Raw genomic sequence first — 20204 nt, 5'->3', positions numbered from 1 at the left:
CTCAGCGAGGCACCAGGCTCCACGAAACTAGCCAAATTCCTAAATGATGAATGTACACTTGTGCGTCCACTGGGACAAGAGACGAATCTAATATCAGCCAAGAGAGGAGGTTGATATTGAAAATCATCTGGAATTTCGCCTGGCCCGATATTGGAAATCTATATTCTAATTGCATGAATGAATTGAATGTTCTGTTCTGATAAATCCACTCTGCCACCAAGGGAATTGTATAAATGAAGCATCACAGATTCGTTTGTGGTGACTGCGTGTGTGTGAGTGCGTTTGTTTGTGTGCCCGTAAGTCATTTTCATATGCGTCTTGTGCCATTGTTGATTGCTTGTTTACTCAAGCAAAAACTCCATTCACAATGTTAACATATGATATAAATGAAACTCTGACAAGATCTTCCACCCACATATTACAACATATCAAATAGTCAAAAGAGGAACATTTTTCAAAATATCAGTCACCATATGGAGGAATGGGAGACAGCATATCAGTATAGAAAACCATTTTTATTTCTCATAAGGCTGTCCTGTAATGTACTTATATCTACTGGGGATAACTATGTTTCTCCATTTTGACTAATACTTTCTCACTGTCATTTTGAATAAATCCTCTTTCTCTGGCGTGTGAGAGGGAGACCTACATGACAAACATCCTTGCCCATGACCACTCTCCACAGCAGAAAGTGACACTAACTGTCTGATTCTGAGGTTTTCTGTTGCTCTTCTGAGTCCCTACCATATCTGAGTGGAAAGGGCGAGGGTTGGAGTTAGTGCTGCTTTCTTTTGTGAGGCAGTTCTATACAGTGTTTTTCCTCATGTTTACAGAAACTACAAGCATTTTTCTGGCTTAACCAACAACATTGCTGAATGACAAAAGTGACCAGAACTCATTTGAATGACTTTAGTTGTCTTTTTCCAATGCAAGCACACACTGCAAAGCAGTCCTATACACACCGCATTGGGACAACAGCCTCCCGATTATGCTCAAGGACTGATCAGTATTCCACCATGGGGCTCCTAATAGAGTCTTAAATATATTTTTCAGCTTCTTGGATCTGTCATCTTATATGTAATGTATTTATATATGTGTGTATATACACAAAGTATCTTACAAAGAAAAGAAGTGCTCATAAATTTACATTGGGCATGCCCACCAAGAAAAGTCAAAACGTCCATCATGGAGGATGAAGCAGAGGCCATGAGGGCAAAACCTAGAGCCTCTCAAAGGTTCTTCATCATATTGTTATAGGCTGCTATTGGTTGCAGTTACTGGAAATCCAGTGCTTTTCCGGCTAAATCTCCTCTGTGTAGTCACAGCAAAGCCATTTGGCTCAGGTAGAGAGTCAAATACAAACACCTCCCACACAGAAATAGAAGGATATCAAGGTAATTTCCCTCTGTTGTGCCCTCAGTTCTGTGGGTCCCATGTTCAGGTCTATATAAGCTCCTCAATCGCTTCACCTTCAGGCAGGCTTGGAGAATGTCTTCAAATAATGTTTTAACAACCCCTAAATAACCCCTGCTAAGCTGTTTCAGTTTTTGAGGGGGGAGACGGTGTGAGGGAAACAGAAAGAGAGTAGTCGGAAACTGGCCACAGCTGTGCGGAAAAGGAGAGTCACCAACATGGGGCTCATTGATCAAACAGGGGATTAGTCTGGTTTCAAATCCTCAGCACCACGCAAGCAAAGCTGTTTTATCTGGGTGGATATCCTTTCTGTGGTCCCAGGTAATCCAGTCAGTAGCCGTGGATGTAATAGTTTTAGTCCATTCGGTGGGAAGAGAAAGGGTACATGAGGGGAAGAGCCTGGCGCTCAGCCCTGCAATGGGAGCTCTCTGTTAGGTCCTCGGATGAATCTGCAACACAGAGGAGGAAGAGGAGAGGAGAGAAAACACACATACACTTAGACAGAACAAAAGCATACAAGTGTGCGAGGATTAGACCCCGAGGAATTGCTTCGTTCGTGTGTTTCAAAAAACAAGGGGAGTCTTTTGAACTGCGGAGGCTTTGTACAGCCTCGTCTCACCTCCTGGTTCATGCTGCTACTAAAAACAGACAGCTTATATGTGTGGAAACCTCACCGAACATGGAGGTGTTTGGCATTTATAGGTGTTCCAGGATATATCAGTAAAACTCTGTACAAAAAAATCTGGTGTGTTTCCATGCTGTGTATGTCTGCTTCATAAATTGACACTCTGGCATATTTCTGATTTGATCTCAGACTGTTTTAGCAGTTCTCTTCGCAAGCCTGGTCAACCACCTTCACTTAGACCTTCACACTAAGCCAGCCAATCACAGCTGAGGATTTTCCTCCAACCTGATAAAATGACTTGGCTTTACTAAATGGAATCAGGGCCCCCGCTGTGGAGTCTGAGCTGTCTCTCCGTGACTCTGGTTCAGGGACTCTTATTCAGCATCAGTTGCAGACATGGACACATTTCAATAGTGCATTGTACAGCGCCGAGACAGCTATTGAATGTCCTGCTTTTCAGCATCCTGCACAACCTGAAACTCAATAAAAAACTATGTCTATGATGTCTGCAGCAGTTAAAGCCGTCAAGTTCATCACCCTCTTTTAACTGTGCAAGCAACAAAAGCATGTAAGTGTTTCATCACATTTTCCAGATATTATACTGCTCTAAGATTTTTACGAAATCTGAACTTCCTCGCACACTGTGGGGCCAATTAGAAATCCCATAATCCTGCTCAACAAAGAAATACAGTCATGGCATTTGCAGCAGGCTTGGCAGGTGGTAGCCAGGTGTGCAGACTTGATTGCAGACGGTACTGCACGGGACTCTGTAAGCTCTAACACAAAGTCTCAGAGGCCCGGTATGTTGGACATGTTCGTAAACACGCCAAAAGATTTTTGATTTAATCATTTTGCCTGCTGGTAGAGTGTTGTGCACCTGTATTCGTACTGTGTTATTTTGAGATTATGCTTCTAATGATTTTTGAGATAATGCTTCCAATAATCTACCTTTAACATTGAGTGGGTCTGAAAATGTAACATACAGTATTTGTTTTGACAGAAAAAAATTGCTGCACTGCAAAAGTAATACATTTATATAAATCATTTATTTAATTTTAAAGTCATAAACCCATTTCTCTGCAGTCAGTTGACAAGAGTTCACCATTTTTAATGAAAATCAGCTTATTTAAAGAGCTCACAAGAATCAAATGTCATTTGCAGCTGTCTTCTTCCTTTTCATCAAAGCGAGTATGTCTTCAGTGCTCTTTGCCTGTTTGTTAGTTAACAAGATCTTCAGTATCTCAGCAACATGCTTAAGGATTTCAAACACTCTTGGTTTCTCTGCAAATGTGTGAACATGATGTTGGATTTATATGTATATTTTTTAAGGGTCGTAACTTTAGTTCTATAGGGTTAGTCAGCTTAATCTCCATAATTAAAAAAATAATAATGCTGTAGAGTCTTTGCTTCAATAATTATTATAGTCCTACTTTATGAGTATTTCATAAAGTTTTGCAAAGTTTTAATCCTTCATATTAAAATTACTCAGGAAAATTCACATCATAAATTGCATTGTCAGGTCTTAACTTCAATATTTAAACTTTCTAGGCTAATTTGCAATGTCAATCTTATTTTTCGACTGGAAAGCTCTTTAGTGCAGGCGCTACTGCTTTAATTGTACTATATGAATATTAGTGGCCTGACCAGTGAACGTACATCAAGGACAGACGTTAGTGCAAACTGGAGTCCAGGGCTGGATTCTGGAAATGTACCATTTTTACTATTGTAAAACATCTGTCCTCTATAATACTATTTACACAAGGTAATAACATACAATTTGTATTATTAACTTATTTGGATATGGGGAAGTGCATGTCACTGCAAGGTGTGAATGCACATAAAATGTATTTTAAGCAGATACTATGTAAATTCTCTGACAGAGGCTTGTGAAGGAAAAGCAGTGTGGATGCACTCACATTACTCACTACATCATAGTAGTTTAAGAAGCTGCAGCTGTTGTTCTGCAGGCTTTAAATAGCTGCTCAGAGTTAACCTTTTTCTTCTAGGTTTGTCACAGCATCTTTCTCTGGGAAGATTTGTTCTTTTCTTCTGTGATCCCTAAACATAGTAATCCTCTGGGCTCATCTGTCCAGCATTTGCATCTGTATCATCTCCACTGTCTGGCGACATATCAAAATTACCTCTGCCAGAACAAGAGCTGTAACAGGTTGGACATTGAGGATCACGCTTTATCTCGGACGCAGTCCAACAGAGGTTTGTTAGCGGGAATAGAGGGGTTGTATGCAAATGTTGTCATTTCAACCCACATGTATGTGAGTGTGACAAAAACTGTCCCCTGTTCTTTTTTGTCCTCTTCAAATGAACAGTGTAGCAGGTAGCAGCGGATGGCTCAAGGATTTCCTGTCGGCCTGGAAACTTAGCTGTCTGCATTCTAATTTGTTGGCCGCATTAAATTGCAATTTACTCAGACTTCAGTTAGCAAAAAGACCCAAGGACAATTGCCTTAGCAAAAGAATTTAGTGCAAACATAGCCTAGCCTTTCCCCCTTTCTTGTTTAGTGCTGAACAAATCAATCATGCCTGCTGAGAAACCTCTTCAAACAGCAGTAAAGAGCACCCTCTAAAAACAGAAGACTCCAAACAACAAAATACATCAAGATCCATTTAATGTGACATTGACAATGGAAAAAGAAAAGAAGAGGAGTATAAATTAATCAGTAGCACTTGGAATGAACTCCTTCGCCCTAAACCTGTATAAATATGTCATAAGGATGACAATTTGGGCACTTCAGGCAGTCTGGACGGCATCTTTCAGCCTACAGTCTCATACCTTTATAGAAAGACCTTTAATATTTATCTTAGGTATTACACTGTTTATCATTTGCGGAAATTGTTCAGTTTGTCACCATGATGACATTATACAGGGCTGACGGAGAAGGAGAGGTGTTGTTGGTACAGATGCAGACAGATCATTCCAGGTGAAGCTCAGTTGTATGTGGCATGGCGGCCGTTTGGAGTTCATTTTGAGCAACTGCAGAGTGTGGTCTCTCGATTTGACAAATTAGATGGTGATAGATCTGCTGGCAGGTCACTTTTGTTCTCAGACTGTCTCACAGATGGGCTACATCCTGTCACAGTGTGTTATTTTGCTTGAAAAAGTGCCCTGTGCCCCTTTTAATAAGGGACATGTGGCTCTCTGAACAGCAAGTAAATCATGTCAGACTAACTGGAGAGGAAACACGTAGAGTGTGAAAGACGGTGGTGCGAAAGGGCTGATTCACTTAAATTGAATTCTTTGCACTCACTAATTTGAGGAATTACACACTCAGTAGTGGCGTTCCTGTGATCTTATACACCTAAAACAACTACTGTACACGAATAAGTGGTTATGTTGCAGTGTGAAATTGCTAAAAAGCCATTAATATTCATGGAATACCTGACAAGAGTTTTTTTTAGGTATGTATCACATCCCTGCCTTCATACTGTCACCATATTAACATTCACTCAATGCACTAACAGGGAAGTTATCAAATGAACATATTTGTTTCACTATCGTCAAAAGGGGAGAGCAATGAGTAAGAGCAGAGATGTTTTTATTACAGTCTCTCATTCCGCCTGTCTCTCCTAAGGTGTATAATTGTTTGGAGGGAGCAGAAATGGATTGATCTATTTAGCCAGTGGAGCGGGTAATGCAGATATATGGTGGGCGAGTATTTTGGAAGGTGCTCCCCAGCCTCGCTCTCACTGTGACTTCCACAAACAAAAGGGCCTGCCTTGTCTGCTGATACAGAACAGGCAATGAAGGGCTCCCCCTCTGAAAGACATAAAGAAAGAAAAGAAGAAACACGGGTGTCAGGAACTGGCTTTGCTTGGCTTCTTACTTTTTCATGCCAATTTTTGTCAACGATGCTGATGAAGTCTGTATGCGGCTGCTCATGTACTGTATGCATGCCTGCCTCATTACATTTCACCGACACTTTTCAGAGCAAAATAAAAACCTGCAGCTGAAATAAAATGGCTGACCTTTTTCTTTTTTAAAGTACGTACTGTGTTGTGGGTTTTCTGGCTTGTGACAGAACAAATACAAATGAGGCAATTTGGCCTGAGAGGCAGGTGAATGAGGAATGTTGATTAAAAAAGAGAGCAGAGTGCAGGATAAAAGGCCTTTCATGTAGCCTGTGGGCTATGCTGTGTGCTGATAGCTGCTTCAACAAGACCCTCAGAGGGGGGATCAGGATATCAAGTGGCCTCTGATAAGAAGCCACACAACGAGTAGGGAAGAGGTCTGCCCAGCAGTCGCACTTGTCCACACATGAGTGTATCCATACAAACACAGACATATCAAACACATCAAACATGTGCGTGCATACACACCTACGAGCACACACAGGCAGGAGCAAGTAGCATGTCACAGATTAGTGCCTAATGGGATTGGCAGACTGGTGCAGGGCACTGTAATCAAACCCACACAGTGGCCGATAGCAAAAACAGGACATGGAACAAAGGAGGCAATGAAAGGCAGAGGGACTCATCTTGCCATTACACACTGATCATAGACTGCAGGGTTCTGCTGAGGGGGACCCGGCTCTGTGTGTGTTCCTGCAGTAGTCTGTGAATGTGCAGCTATCACATGTTCACCCTACACATTTCAGTGATACATGAGCCACCATTTCTGTGAAAAACTGCAGCAACTTACTGATTATTTATGCGTGCGCTGCCTGTGCGATGTGATAAATATTTACAGTGGGTGGCGGTGCGATCAGTATTTGTGTCACGCCTGCCTAATCATGCACAGCATGTAAACACACACTTGATTATTTCGCACAGAGTATTTGGGTTAATGGGAAGTCATTGAACATGAGTCGGTCCCACTCCTACTGCCCGACACTCAAGCGCATACAATGATGTGTGTGAGAGAGAGGCGGAAAAACAAAAAGAAAGAACAGCTTAAGAAAAAGACTAACCTTTACAGAAGCAAGAATGCAGCTCAATTTCTGTTGACGCATCCTCTGCATTTTGCTTCCGGAAGCTAAAAAGGGGAGTATGGCTGGGTGTTCTGCAAAGAGAGGGTCAAGAAAAAAGGACACGTGTGTATTGGGTAGAAAAGCAGCTTCAGGCCAGACCTTTTGGCCCTGTTGGTTTCGATATTAGACCAAAGTCATTTTACCGTATTGCTTTTTCTCTATTTGTGTGCAGAAATTAACAATCTTGATCTTAAGAGAAAAAAAATATCTGAAGATGCATAAGACAATCATCACTTCAAGTTGTTTCAAATTGTGCAAAGGACTGAATTGAGAATTAGAGATGCATTCTTTAGAGTGAACCAAACACTGCATCTTACCTTGACGGGCTTTGCAAGACCCCGTTCCATCAACTTCTTTGGGAAATTTTTTAAGCCTGTGGTGGCTGTGAGGGCCCCAGTGAAAGCTTTATGTCTGTCTGCTGGCATATAAATCTACAGAACAACCTTGGGAAGCCCCATGCGGTCTAACCTTCACTGACAGCTCCTTGTTTCCCTGCCATCACATTAGTCTCTGCTTCTATTCAAAGTCATCGTCACCAAGCACTAGAAGCAAAGGAGGGGGTCAATTAAGTGAATACAAATCAGGTGATCAACCTGTCACACAGTGCTGGACTGCAGGCTTCCAGAACTTAACTCCCTTCATTATTTTTGCATGCTGCATTCGGAATCGGTTTACAGAGCCGAAAGGCAGTGGAGAAACAGAGTGGCCGTTAACTTTATATCTGAGAGGAGTGTGGCCTGAGGCAGAGCCCACCTGTTTGTTTACTGCCGGTCTTATTTTTTTCTTTACTACGATGGAACCTTACGTAGTTTCGCTTACACCAAACAGAATTTGTTAATACAGAGGGCACACATGGCTTCTGATTAATCTCTGTACAGTGTGGTTTGTGCACATCCTTTTTACATAGAGGTCTGACAGTGTGTATGCTTCATTATTCAACGACAGCAGGAGAATTCCTCCTTTGGTATTTGTAGCGATTAACTTACTTCAAGTCAAAGAAAAAATGGTTAAAATGTAGCATGAAGTCTGTTTGGTATATTGGGAATAAACCGTTGCACATGTGGATGTGCAAGTGTGAGCATGTCTGAGTTAAAAGGTGCGCAAGCAGTGCATACACAACAAGCATATGCACGTGTTGTATATGTACAAGTGCATTTATGTATTGTGGCTGCAGATGTGTGCATGCAGATAAATGCATTTGCGCTCAAGTGTGTGCGGAGTCTCACCCTTGTGGTCTTGATTTTGTTCCCGGAGGAGCACATCCATCCAGAGTTGTCAGGCAGAGTCTTGCACTCTTCTCCCTCCAGACATGGTTCCATCTCACACCACCATTTCCCAATAACAATGGACGCTGCAGGAAGGTGAGCACAGATTCATAACAAAGCAGATTAGTGTAAAACACACAGCTATATATGTGTGCACACACCTCAAATGCCAAGTGGAAGGTGAAGACTGCACTGAAAACCATCAAATTCAGCAGATAAAAATGGAACAAAAAGCAATGCTAATGGGCTTAATTAAATGAAACGAAGATGTAAAATAAATAATAATGACATACAGTGCAAAAACATAAACAGTAGGGTGTAGAACGTAGGCAGAATGGCACATGCAGAAACCTCCCACACAAACATATTCTGTGCACATATATTCAGGCACACTTGTATATGAGCGCACATAGACAAGCACCCACACATTATAATATGAACATCTCCAGAGGAACACCCAGCCATGTCTCTAAATGAATGTTTTTCCTCCTCTTCAGCCCTCAGAGCAACTGTAGCCTTACTGCATGGGTACTTTTGCTGTTGACAATAATGTCTTATACCAATAGAAATTAATCATTATTTTGTTTTGATATAGCTACACTGCATGTAGGGGAGCAATCTCAATTTTAATCAAAACTAATTGCCTCTCATTAACATCGACTAAATTCTTCCTCCAGCTATTTGACAAAAACAAATATGTTCTCATCTTCTCATCAAGATCTCCCTCTCCCTCCCTCTTCCTCTCATTATTCATGTCTCTGAGTGTGCGTCTGCATGTGCATGTATGTGTGTTCTTAGAGAAAAAAAAGTAAAAAAATCTGCTCAAGAGACGTTAAAGAATAGCAGAAAACACCTTTGATGATATGCGAGTCGGCCCTTTAGAAATATTCCCTGCATCATCCAGAAAGTAATTAATTAAATATACTTTGTTTTCCCTATGTGTTTTTGTAATTTATTTACCACAGTCCATATGTATTTTACAGAGGCAAATCACTCACCATTTCATGTTGTGTGGATCATTGCCCCTCAATCATCAGGTATCATTTCATTTATACTATGGCCAATTGCCAAAAAATGCCAAACGAAATAAAAAAAAAAATAGCACTGTTCTTTTGCTGCATAGCTGACTTTCATCCATGTTTTCTATTTTAATCACCATCATTCAGATTCGCCAGATTATTCTCTTCATGTTTAAAACTAAAATAACATTTTATGTATACAGTTTTTACGCTTTTTGTTGGTAGTTACATAAATAGCTCTTGTTCCAAACTCTTTAGCTGGCTTTATCCAAATTGTAGCACTGACACATTAAATTAAAACATGTTAATGGTATCTGGTTCCTAAAAGTTAAGCAACGCATTCCAAACAATCAGAAACTATAAATATAGTTAATCACATGTGCTTCCCTGAGCTTTTCTATTCATACAGTTATAGACACTATGATATTTTTTAATTATATTTTTAATACTTGTAACTGTATTTGTTTTGAATTATTAGAAAACAAATACTTTTTGTAAAATGTTTTTTTTAAAACAAGCAATTTTATAGTATTTTTTAGTTGTTGTTATTTTTTAAATCCAGATGCCTTGGAGTAAGAACCTCTTTACAGCAGGAATCTAAGCCATTCCTTCAAGGTCAAGTTCTGATTCATTTATTAACCATGATGTTTGGAAAAGTTTTTGTTTTCACTCTCCTCCATTTGAGCTTTCTGACAGCAAACGCACAAAGTTCAAAGCAGTCTTTCAGATCATAAGTCATCTCTTCCCCCAGCTACAGAGAGTTTTTCTTCAGCGTGTAGTACATCCTCTTATATTTGTTGATAAAATCTGCAAAGAGCATCTTCCTTTTTATCATACAGATATAAAAAGGAGGTGAAGGTCAAATTACCGCGTGAACACAATGAGTTAAACTAATATTCTTTCATTTTCTGAATCACCTTTTCTGAACCGTTTGGAAAAAATATTTTTACCCTCCAGCATGTGTTGCCAAGGTTACCGACCAACCACCAATCAGTTGTGAACATGGGCAAGATGTCGGCTCTTACTGATGGAAGAAAACTGTTAAAGTGCAGTCTCTCACAGCACACAATGTGCTTCGGCTTGGTGTGGAAACACACACACACACACACACACACACACACACACACACACACACACACACACACACACACACACACACACACACACACACACACACACACACACACACATACATGTTTGTTTTTCTATACCGGTGGGGACTTACCATTGACTCCCATTCATATCTAACTCCTAACCCTTACCCTAACCCTAACCTTAACCATCACCAAATCAATGCCTAACCCTAAACAAACGTTTTTGCACTTTTACATTTTTTATTAACAACAATATGGCCAAGAAAACGGTGTTGCCACCCGTGGGGACCTCATTTTAGGTCCCCACCGTAAGACAAGTCCCCACCTTTATAGCAAATAGTCAGGTCAAAGTCCCCACCGGTATAGCAGAAACAAGTACACACACACACACACACACACACTAGAGGAAGACTGGACCACCGCTAAACCCCGCTGCTGTTCAGTGGAGTTGCTGTGTTTCGATACATCCTCCTTTACTTTCCTCTCCATGGGCCCCAAGGATGCTGAACGCCAGACTGAGAGCTTCCACTAACCAGCTGTGAACCTGCCCTTTGGCCTCCCCCATGGCTGTTTTCCTTATCCCCTAATTACATGTTGGTCCATCTTCCACTGTCTATCCTGCTTTCTCTCCCTGTGTCCTCATCCATGGCCTAAATATGCATTTCTCTTCTTTAATCATGTTTACACTGAGCTGTGTCTTAGGTGCAACAGCATAACTATGCATGAAGTCCTTGTTAAGCGGAAAATTATGACTAGGCTTGAGGAGATGTGTTTAATCAGCTCTACTGAGTGATGATGTGCTGTGCTGCTGCCATTCTGTTTAGCTCCTTCCTCTGACTATAGAAAGTGAGACGGGGAACCAAGAAGTTGTTTTCCATTATACCACCAGCTAAGTAGGATTTATATCCAACAATGTGAATGCTGAAATCACTTGAAATTGAAAAATGGAAAAGTAGTACCTGCAAAACAAAAATCATTTCCTTCAAATGGAACCAGAAAGAATGGAAAGAAAAGAGAGAAAAGAAAGCAAAAATGAGGCAGAAGATTAAAATGCTGCCTCATACGAGAGACACTAGGCATGAAAGTTGAATGATATTTACTCTGCTGAACTCACCCTAGTCTTTCTGCTCTGAAATATGTGCACATGAAGCAAACACCATTAATACCCGCAAAGTCTAAATAAAGGCTGTATTAACGGGGCCTGGGAAGTTATGAACAGAATTATTTATTCTTCATTTTTTGTTTCTTTGATGACTAATATTACACAGAGTGTTTATAATTAGGGATGAGCTCGAATACCAGCTGGTTCTTCACTGGTCCAGTTCTCGATCTTGATTATTGGATTCTGTTTGTTTTGACTGATAAAAATCATTCTGCGGTTTGTTTTGGCAGATAAAATGTGTTGAAGTGCATTTTTACCACTGCTAGAAGTGCTCTAATGTCTCTGTCTTTTATATAAAGCAATAGCTCAAGAGGGCACCATGGTTGCTCAGTGGTTAGTGCTAATAACAGTGTGCTGTTGGATGAAAAAAAATACTCATTTGAACCAACGATACACTGAATCACCTCAGGGCTGTGTGTTTCTACGCACATACATTTGTTTATTTCATTTTTTGCCCTCTCTTTCCACCTTCTGTTTGTTTGTATATGTTTGTTTGTTTCATTGTGTGGTATTTCAGAGCTTCTCCCAAGCGTTTCATTTTTATCCTGAAATTTGAGGCTTTTCATTCAAGCTCTCTGCTGTATTTCAAACCTGTGGAGTAAGTGTCCTCATTGACTTATTCATTTTACAGAAAACTTATTGAGGATTCACATCACACCCCGAGTGTGGATATTGAGTGAGGACATCAGATCTATATTGTTGCACTTGAAGCCCCCCTCCATTCACAAACATCATTCCGCACAGTAAATGTCCAGTTTAACACTCGCTATGCAGAATGATGTTTGGGCAGAGCTTTTAAACTTGTTTTCATCTGCTGAATGTGATGAGTATGAAGTAGAAACCTGAAGCTTTGAGTGCACAGCGATGACGACGGCTGGATAGTAGCTCTTTATAAGGTGTGTTCATAAGGTATTACTAAATGGTTAGTTGGATATTTACAGGCTTTACAAAACATAACATTAGTAAATATTACTTTATGAGATATCAAAAAAATGCTACATAAAAACATACTGGTCATTATTTACAGCCAGGTCCTCTAAATGTGGCGTGCTGTCACCTGTGTGAGGATCCAGATTCCACCTGCTGTGGTTGTGACCGACTGCAGGTAGGACACGATACGTACGCCAGTCATCGCTAGTCGTGGAGCTAAACTCACATGAGACTCTACCTGGCTCATCTCTCAAGTCTGGAGTATTAACACAATTACAAACTATGTGTAAGTAATGTACTATAAGTGTATGCAAAAGGTGGATGTAGTCTCCTGGTCTGAAAACAGCCAGTGTGGAAGAGCCTGACACCCAGCCAGCAGAGGGCGACTCCTCTGGTTCCTAAAAGACGTCAGAGTGTATATATGATGATAAGTAACCTAAACTGTCTCTTAAATTATTACCTCTGGAATTATTTCCCCAGTGAGTTTATGATCTCAATTGTTAGTATTCAGTATCTTTAACAGGGCATGATGTTTGATTTCTAAATTATAGTCTTGTTTAGAGTAAGATAGATGGTAAAGCAAGCTAATGTTTCAGAGCTGGCTACCATGTGATTTACAGGTCACTGCTGTAATACTTTACATAGTGTCAGATCCACAGCTCACTTGTTATGTTTTTAAAGACCTGATGGCCAAATACTTAACTCGAGGCTTCTCAAAGATAATCCACAAACCTATGGGTGACAACACGGTTGCTACATTTGTCTTTTATACAAATTCTACGGTGTTTTATAAAAGTTTTGAATGTTGGATTCATGTGGTTGTATTTAAGTAGCCTTCAAAATTCCTTAGCTTAACAATGAAAGATCCAGCCAGAGAGAGTGTTAACTTCTTATTATCTGCATATTATGCAGATGGGTTACCAGAAATAATTGCAATGTGTAAGCCAGAAATGTCGGCATTCAGAAATTGTATACCAGAGCTGCAGGGGTGTGTAAAAAAATATGTTTCAGTAGTTGCACCATGGCACAGACCAGCTGATGTGGAAAATCCACTATCTTTTAAAAAGGCCCTTCATCACAACTCTAATTAATATCTTGACAGCTACACATCTTGTACTAAGAGTAAAACTTTAATGAGCAGTGAGTATGAAACGCATCTTATTATTATCTCATTAAATATTCATGCTCAAATTTGATCTATGTCTAAAATCTTTTTTTCCATTCTACACAGAAGACATCAGGTTCATTTAAGATAATCTGACAGCACACTGTGAATGACGTGTCCTTTCTGGCGGCCACAAGGAGAAAAACCAGACAGAGTCGTGCGTAATGGGAACACAGACACTTCATGTCTGTGGCTGTACCCGGGCCAGGACATCTGGCTTTGACCTTGACCACTGGAGAAGAGCCATTTCTGGGCCAGGATCCATGCATCACTCTCTGGTGACCACTGACCTCCAACAGTCATTTTACTTAACTACTCCCTGTGCAATCGTCAGCATAGAGGATGCAACCTTTGTTCCAACATCAGCAAACTTTACTCCTCCTCTGTGTCTGCTGGACGTGAAGGGGGAGGGGGGCTTACACTGGCCCACTGTCCTAAGTCCCCCTTCAGGCCAACTATTAATTTTCTGACCCATCTGTTTGCAAGATGCAGGCCTTCAGTGTGATTTAAAGCACCAACACCAATTAACAAAATCTGTGCATGTTACCATCAAATAGCTGCTGCAGACTGTCAGATATGACAGATGGGCTTGGAATAATCAGCAAACAAGGACTGGAAGCATGTTTGAATCAGAATGTTAGCCATGCATGTAGCAGGCTGGAGTCTTTAGCTTTGATGGACAAACAACTGAGAGTGGAACTTGAATTGATTGAAAAACATGAAGCGATGGACCTTTATACAAGTGCATCTGTCAGATCAGTGGTGAGCGGCTTCTGTGATGGATTGAACTCGCTGACACGTCCCTGCCAGGTAGCAGAATGTTTGAACACCTTGATGAATGAGGAAGAGAATTGATTTCTGTCTGTGTCAAAATGTGAATACGTTTCTGCGGGCTCAATGAATAGTTAATGTTTTTTAACTTGGAGAGGCCGCGCAGGGCTTGGCGGACTTTAAATTAATCACAGTAAAACGATAGCTTTCCAATGATGTCAGCTGTTGTGTCCGCTGATGAGTCACTTAAATCACCTTCAGTCAAGATCCAGAGCAGAAAGCAATCAGGATTTACATTCTCACGCCGTTTTGTTGGCTTAAATTTACAGTGTGGGCTGCAGAATCAATGCAACCTAACAGTAAACAACAAGCTTCTCTTTTTTCTTATACTGACTCTTTCTGGAATTTGTACAGTTTTTTTTCTACTTTAACTGATCATTTTACATCCTTTCTCTGCAAGTGTAAAATAAAATGTGCAGCTATTGAAAAAACTAACTCCAAGCAGTCATCCATTCCTATAAACATGCAAGTAAGCAAACAGTCTATCAAGTGATCTCCCTCTCACTTTACTGCAAGAGTTACGGTGAAATGGTTGATTTAAAAAGAAAACTGTTTCCAACTTAATGAGATGGAGGTGCGAGTGCAAGCACTGCGCAACAGTGGTAAAGTATTGGAAGGGTCACAGGAGCATGGAGCAAATGAAGCAAGTGTATAATTACAGGAGGATTGAGACTTGGACCCCTGAACCGAGGTCAGCTTCAGAGAGTCATTATTCTGCATTAATCTTTGCCCCTTTTCAGAAAAGAGAGAGTCAGGGTTTGATTAGCTATTCAGAAAATATTGTTTGGCTTTCTAATCACACAGCTTTTATTTCACCCGGAAATTCAGAATTTGTAATGGACACCCTGGCACCTGCAGACGTGCCAGAGAGTTCTTGTGTTTTCATTTGGTTATTTTCAGTGTGGTTTATGAATTCAAATTAATTCACAAAAATATCACAATAGAGTTACTGTGTGTGACCTCAGATTCAGTCAGGTGTAAGGTGAATACACAGTTATACATATAAATGTGAGCAAAAATGGATCAGGAATAAGGCAGAAATACTGATATTGTGGTATTCACTGTTAATATTATTACAATACAAACTACACTATCTAAATGTTTGACTTGATTTTATGATTTCTTTTGTTAATGTGTCTGTGTTTTCATGTCAAATGTAAATTTGGGTTTGTGGAGTTCGTTAGTGTATATGTGCATGCCTGCTCATAGAGGAACAACTCTTTTTCTCTTTTTTTGTGTGGCTATTGCCTTTTCTTTATGTGGGTACAAAAGTGGCTGTTGTTCCCACAATGCAGACATAGTAGATCTGCTGCATGTTTCATTATTTCTCTCTCAGCTAACTGCTGACTTGTTACTCCCGTAATGATAGCAAAAAGGAGATGTGATTTTGCTTAAAACTGGAGAGAGAGGGAGTAATAGGAGAAACAAAACTGAAGACACCTTTGAACTTTCACTGAGGGTCAGATCTTGTCTCGGTTAAAGGTTACACTCAAACCACATCATCAATGCCGTGAGAGCTCAGTGGAATGTGATGAAGATGGAATAGAAAACCTACTTCACAGTCATCATCTTCAACTTCTCCAAAGCCACAGTAAGTTTTTCTTTGACCCAGGAGGATTTCAGTGTTTGTCTCGCCTTATGTCTGCCCGTGTGTGTGTTCATCAGTTAGAGAAAAGAGCTATTGTTTTCTGCTGCACAGTATAATTCTCTCCTTCTGTCCATCTCCTCAGGCAGAATCTGCAGCAGGTTTGCATCTTGCTAACCACACACAGTACCAGACAGACTGTGGAAGTGAACTGTGGGGGATTCAGCAAAAAGAAGGATGTGGCGTTCACTTAACTGTTCTTAGGTGTCATCAGTTTGTACTTCCAATTAAAGCAGGCAAGTACAATAGTGAGTAAACTTTTACTGATTTGATATGTTCTTATTCACAAAATCTGATTTGTAGTTTTCAGATAATGCTTTGAAGACTGTATCAAACTGTACATGTTCATGATATCCTGACTGCATTCATAACTTCTGACCAGTAAGGTATGTGGAAGAACTGGAGCACTCCTTGCACCTCCCCTTGAATACGCTGCATATCCCCCCGTGGATGTATCTCAAATGTACCATGACAACCTGTCATGCTCTGCTATACGCGCCTGCAGCCAAACAGAAGGGTTCATTCCCCATCGCTGCTCAGCAGTAAGCGGGCATCTGCGTGTCTTTTGTTGAAGGAGTTTATTGCTACAGCCGCTACATGACAACACAAAGTTGTAGCATGTGTGTGTATTAAGGCATCTGCATGCATGTGTTGAGTAAATTAGTGCATATGTACGTGTGTGTGTGTCCATGCTGTGGCCAAGGGCTTACATGGCTCATACACTGGGATAAAGGCAGCGGTGCAGTGATGAGCGCCTAATCTGAGTGCATGTGATTGGTCCGCCGAGGCTAGAGAGATATGAGCGTTTGACTTGTTAAAAGGGATGTTCTTCACTTGGAGCCTCGTTGGCCCTGACATAACTGGGACATAATTCTCCTTGTCAAAGCTAATAATCAATTCCCACTATGAGGATAATCTGACAGCAGACCCCCACTGAGCATGATGCCTCACAACGCAAGCTGTCATCACATCCCCACGTACTAATAACAGCCCAAACAGTTACCACTAGCAACTAAAAAAAATGAAAAAACCTCATGTGGTCTTCACAAGTCAGTAAACACTTGACAATGGGAGTGATCTTTACTGTGCGCTTTGATGTTGGAGTTTGATGTTAATGACCAATAATACAGCATATCAGGGAGACTGCCTGTGTTTGCAAATTTGGCTAAAGATAAAGGAGTGTTCATTCCTCCCGGCTCTGTGTGTGTGTCCAAACCAAATGACCTCCAAAAATCCACTTTGATTTGTTATAGTAGAACACCAGCTATTTCATACATACACTGGTAGCCACAACATTAAAACCACCAACAGACACAGTGAATAACATTGATTATCTTGTAAAAACGGCACATGTCTAGGTGTGGGATATACTGTACTTGGCAGTGAGTGAAGAATCAGTGCTTGAAGTTGTTGTGTTGAAAGTGGGAAGGGTCGAGCGAGAGGATGTGAGTGACTTTGACAAGGAGCACATTGTGATGACTAGACAACTGGCTCAGGGCATCTCCAAAACAGCAGCTCTTGGAGTGTGTTCCTGGTATGAAGTAGTTCATAGCTAGTAAAGTGGTTCAAGGAAGCACATCTAGCTACAGAGTCATGAACACCCAGGGTTTACTGATGCGTATGGGGAGTGAAGGCTGGTAAGGTGATAGAAAGGATATCATAGCTGTCATAGCCAAAAACACCGGCATTTGGCATGTATGCGTAAGAACCGGACCCTAGAGCAATGGAAGAAGGTGGCCCGGCCTCGTGAATCACAAGTTCTTTCACATTATGTGGATGGCTAGGTATGTGCGTTGTTTACCTGAGGGAGAGATGGTAAAAGGATACACTATGCAAACCAGTGGAGGCAGTGTGATGCTCTGGGAAATGCTCTGCTGGAAGGCCTTGTTTCCTGGCATTTATATCCTTGTTATTTTGACAAGATAAATATTGTTGCAGATCAAGTGGACCTCATCTTGGCAACAATATTCCTTGATCACAGTGACCTCTTTCAACTGGATAATACTGCTTGCCACACTGTGAACATTGCTGAAGAATATTTTGAGGTAAACGAAAAATAATTCAAAAGTGTTTATTGGTCCTCAAATTTCCCCAGATTTGTATTAAATATATATTGAGCATCTGTTGCATATGCATGAAGAACAAGTCTTGTTCCATTAAGGCCATATCTTGCAACTTGCAAAGTTGCTTGAAACATCTTGGTTCCTGACATCAAAAGACACTTTGAGTGCTCTTGTGGGGTCCAGGCCTCGATGTTTCAGAGCTGTTTTGGTGACACAAGGGGGACCTTAGAGGAAAAGGTCACTGTAAATCAATACAAAGTTGTTTTGAGGGATCACTTTTATCCTGGCATGAAACGTTTCTGTCCTGGTGGGAATCAAATACACGCTCACACCATACACCAGATCTCATCCCAGTGGAACACCCATGGGGCATTTTGGACAGTGCATTTTTTCATTCTGGGTACATAACCTGTGTATGGCATCAGGTGTCCCTCAGGGAGTGGCGAGATGAGCCGGGCTGCGGCAACGTTCCTCATCTGGACGGAACATTAATAACGCGGGGACCTGGGGAGAAAGCTCCATCTGGGCCAGGCTCGTGCACTGCTAAGGGTACAGACCACTGACTCCACAAGTCTATAATCCCTCACATCGTGCTATGGCAGCCCGTGGGGGTCAGTTGACAAACATGTAACTTTCAGATGTTGCTTTTTTTCTAGACAACCCAAAAACCCTTGAACAAAATGGCCCTTTTCCCTCCTGTGTCCATTTATTCTTGCACTTACAGAAAAGATCCCTTAATTAAATGGTGTGCGTTTGAACACCTGACACTTCTGACTACAAATGAGCTCTTATGAATAATCACATAATTATTACGTATGCCCTTCAGCCTCTATCCCATGGTGGGTGTTAAATAAATAACAAACAGCCTGATTCACTTTCAAGCAGGTGAAAATGACCCAAGTAAGGAGGTAAGCGGCTCAACTAAGGGCAGTAAAATTATTAAGGGGTCAGATCACCATAGTTCAGAAGGAGCAGTGGTGCTCAATATTGTAGCGGTGGTGCACAGTGGCTTGTCATTTCCATTTTTATCACCACCACTTCGATGAGTGCATGTTAATCAATACACTAACAACATGGATTCTCTCACTGCGGGAACTTGGAGCATAGATGGATGAAGTGTTCACACAAGCCCTTGCTTCTCCACCTCCATGCTGCAGTCTGCAATGTTTTTGATTTTTATATCTTTGTCCGACTTCTTCTTACAACATCTCTAGATTTCCATATTTCTTTGTTTAAAAAAAAGACATCCAGCTATATTCACCTTTTGTCTTTCAGCTGACATTTTTCATCTGAAGGTTGGTGGTGAAATTTCAAGTTATGAGCAAGAAAATGTATCAGTCTGATGTAAAGGTTTGCAGGTATTTCACAAAGCCTAAGTCGTGTCCATGAAAAAGGGGACAATCTGTGTGACAAGTCTCTTGTCTGTTCGGTGCTGCAGAGTAGTGGCTCTAATTCATATTCTAGGATCTTCTTGAGTGTCAGCTGTGGCTAACCAACCTTGTGACGCGCACTGAACAGGCCTGTCTGGCCCCTCACGTAACATGGCTCCTAATGAAGATACTTTGGTGGCATTTCTGTAGGCAGTCAAAGGCGATTTTGATCTTGGTTTGAGGTGGAGGTGAAAAGATCGAGATTGAGGAGCAATAAATGAGCTCTGTGGTGTGAGGGAGCATCACAGCTCTGTCTCAGTAGACTTGTGACTTCCTGTCAGCCTTTTTTCTCTCCCCCTTTCCCCCCTCTGATTGTTTTTCTCAGCTGAGGTAATTCAGGTGCACTAGCCTGGAGCTTCCCTGACTTGTGTTTATTAGTTATTCATTTCCATCAGCCTCAGATGCCTTGGGCGATGTGAACTGCAACGTGCTCCCTGTTCAGGTGTTCAGCAACCCAAATGGTTCATCCTCTATCTCCCATGATGCCCAGCAGCAAAGCACCACTGGGTTTTCAATGGTTGAATGTATCTTTGTTGTAAGAAACATCACAGTGATAGTAGGAAGACTTGTTGTAAGAT

The 20204-nt window shown here is 41.1% G+C and overlaps 1 protein-coding gene across 4 annotated transcripts in view; it reads right to left on the bottom strand.

Annotated features, from left to right (window-relative positions):
• Positions 1 to 496: 496 nt before the first annotated feature.
• LOC110953988 (chemokine-like protein TAFA-1) overlaps positions 497 to 20204 on the bottom strand; it is a 104505-nt gene continuing 84797 nt past the window's right edge. The window contains exons 4-6 of one of the 4 annotated variants that reach the window (XR_007941957.1): positions 8249 to 8373; positions 6963 to 7054; positions 497 to 1862 (exon numbers count right to left, since the gene is read on the bottom strand). Coding sequence is in view for 1 of the 4 variants with exons in the window: in XM_022198247.2 (XP_022053939.1) it covers positions 1845 to 1862; positions 8249 to 8373 (143 nt within the window). In the remaining 3 variants the exon portion in view is untranslated. Of the gene's footprint in view, positions 1863 to 4647; positions 5813 to 6962; positions 8374 to 20204 lie in introns of those variants that run through there. The other 3 variants (XR_007941958.1, XM_022198247.2, XR_007941956.1) reach the window with 3 other exon arrangements.

The sequence above is a fragment of the Acanthochromis polyacanthus genome, chromosome 5 (assembly GCF_021347895.1).
Source record: "Acanthochromis polyacanthus isolate Apoly-LR-REF ecotype Palm Island chromosome 5, KAUST_Apoly_ChrSc, whole genome shotgun sequence".
Classification (NCBI taxonomy): Eukaryota; Metazoa; Chordata; class Actinopteri; family Pomacentridae; genus Acanthochromis; species Acanthochromis polyacanthus.
Note: the sequence above shows the minus strand (reverse complement) of the source record. Positions and strands in the feature narration are given on the sequence as shown.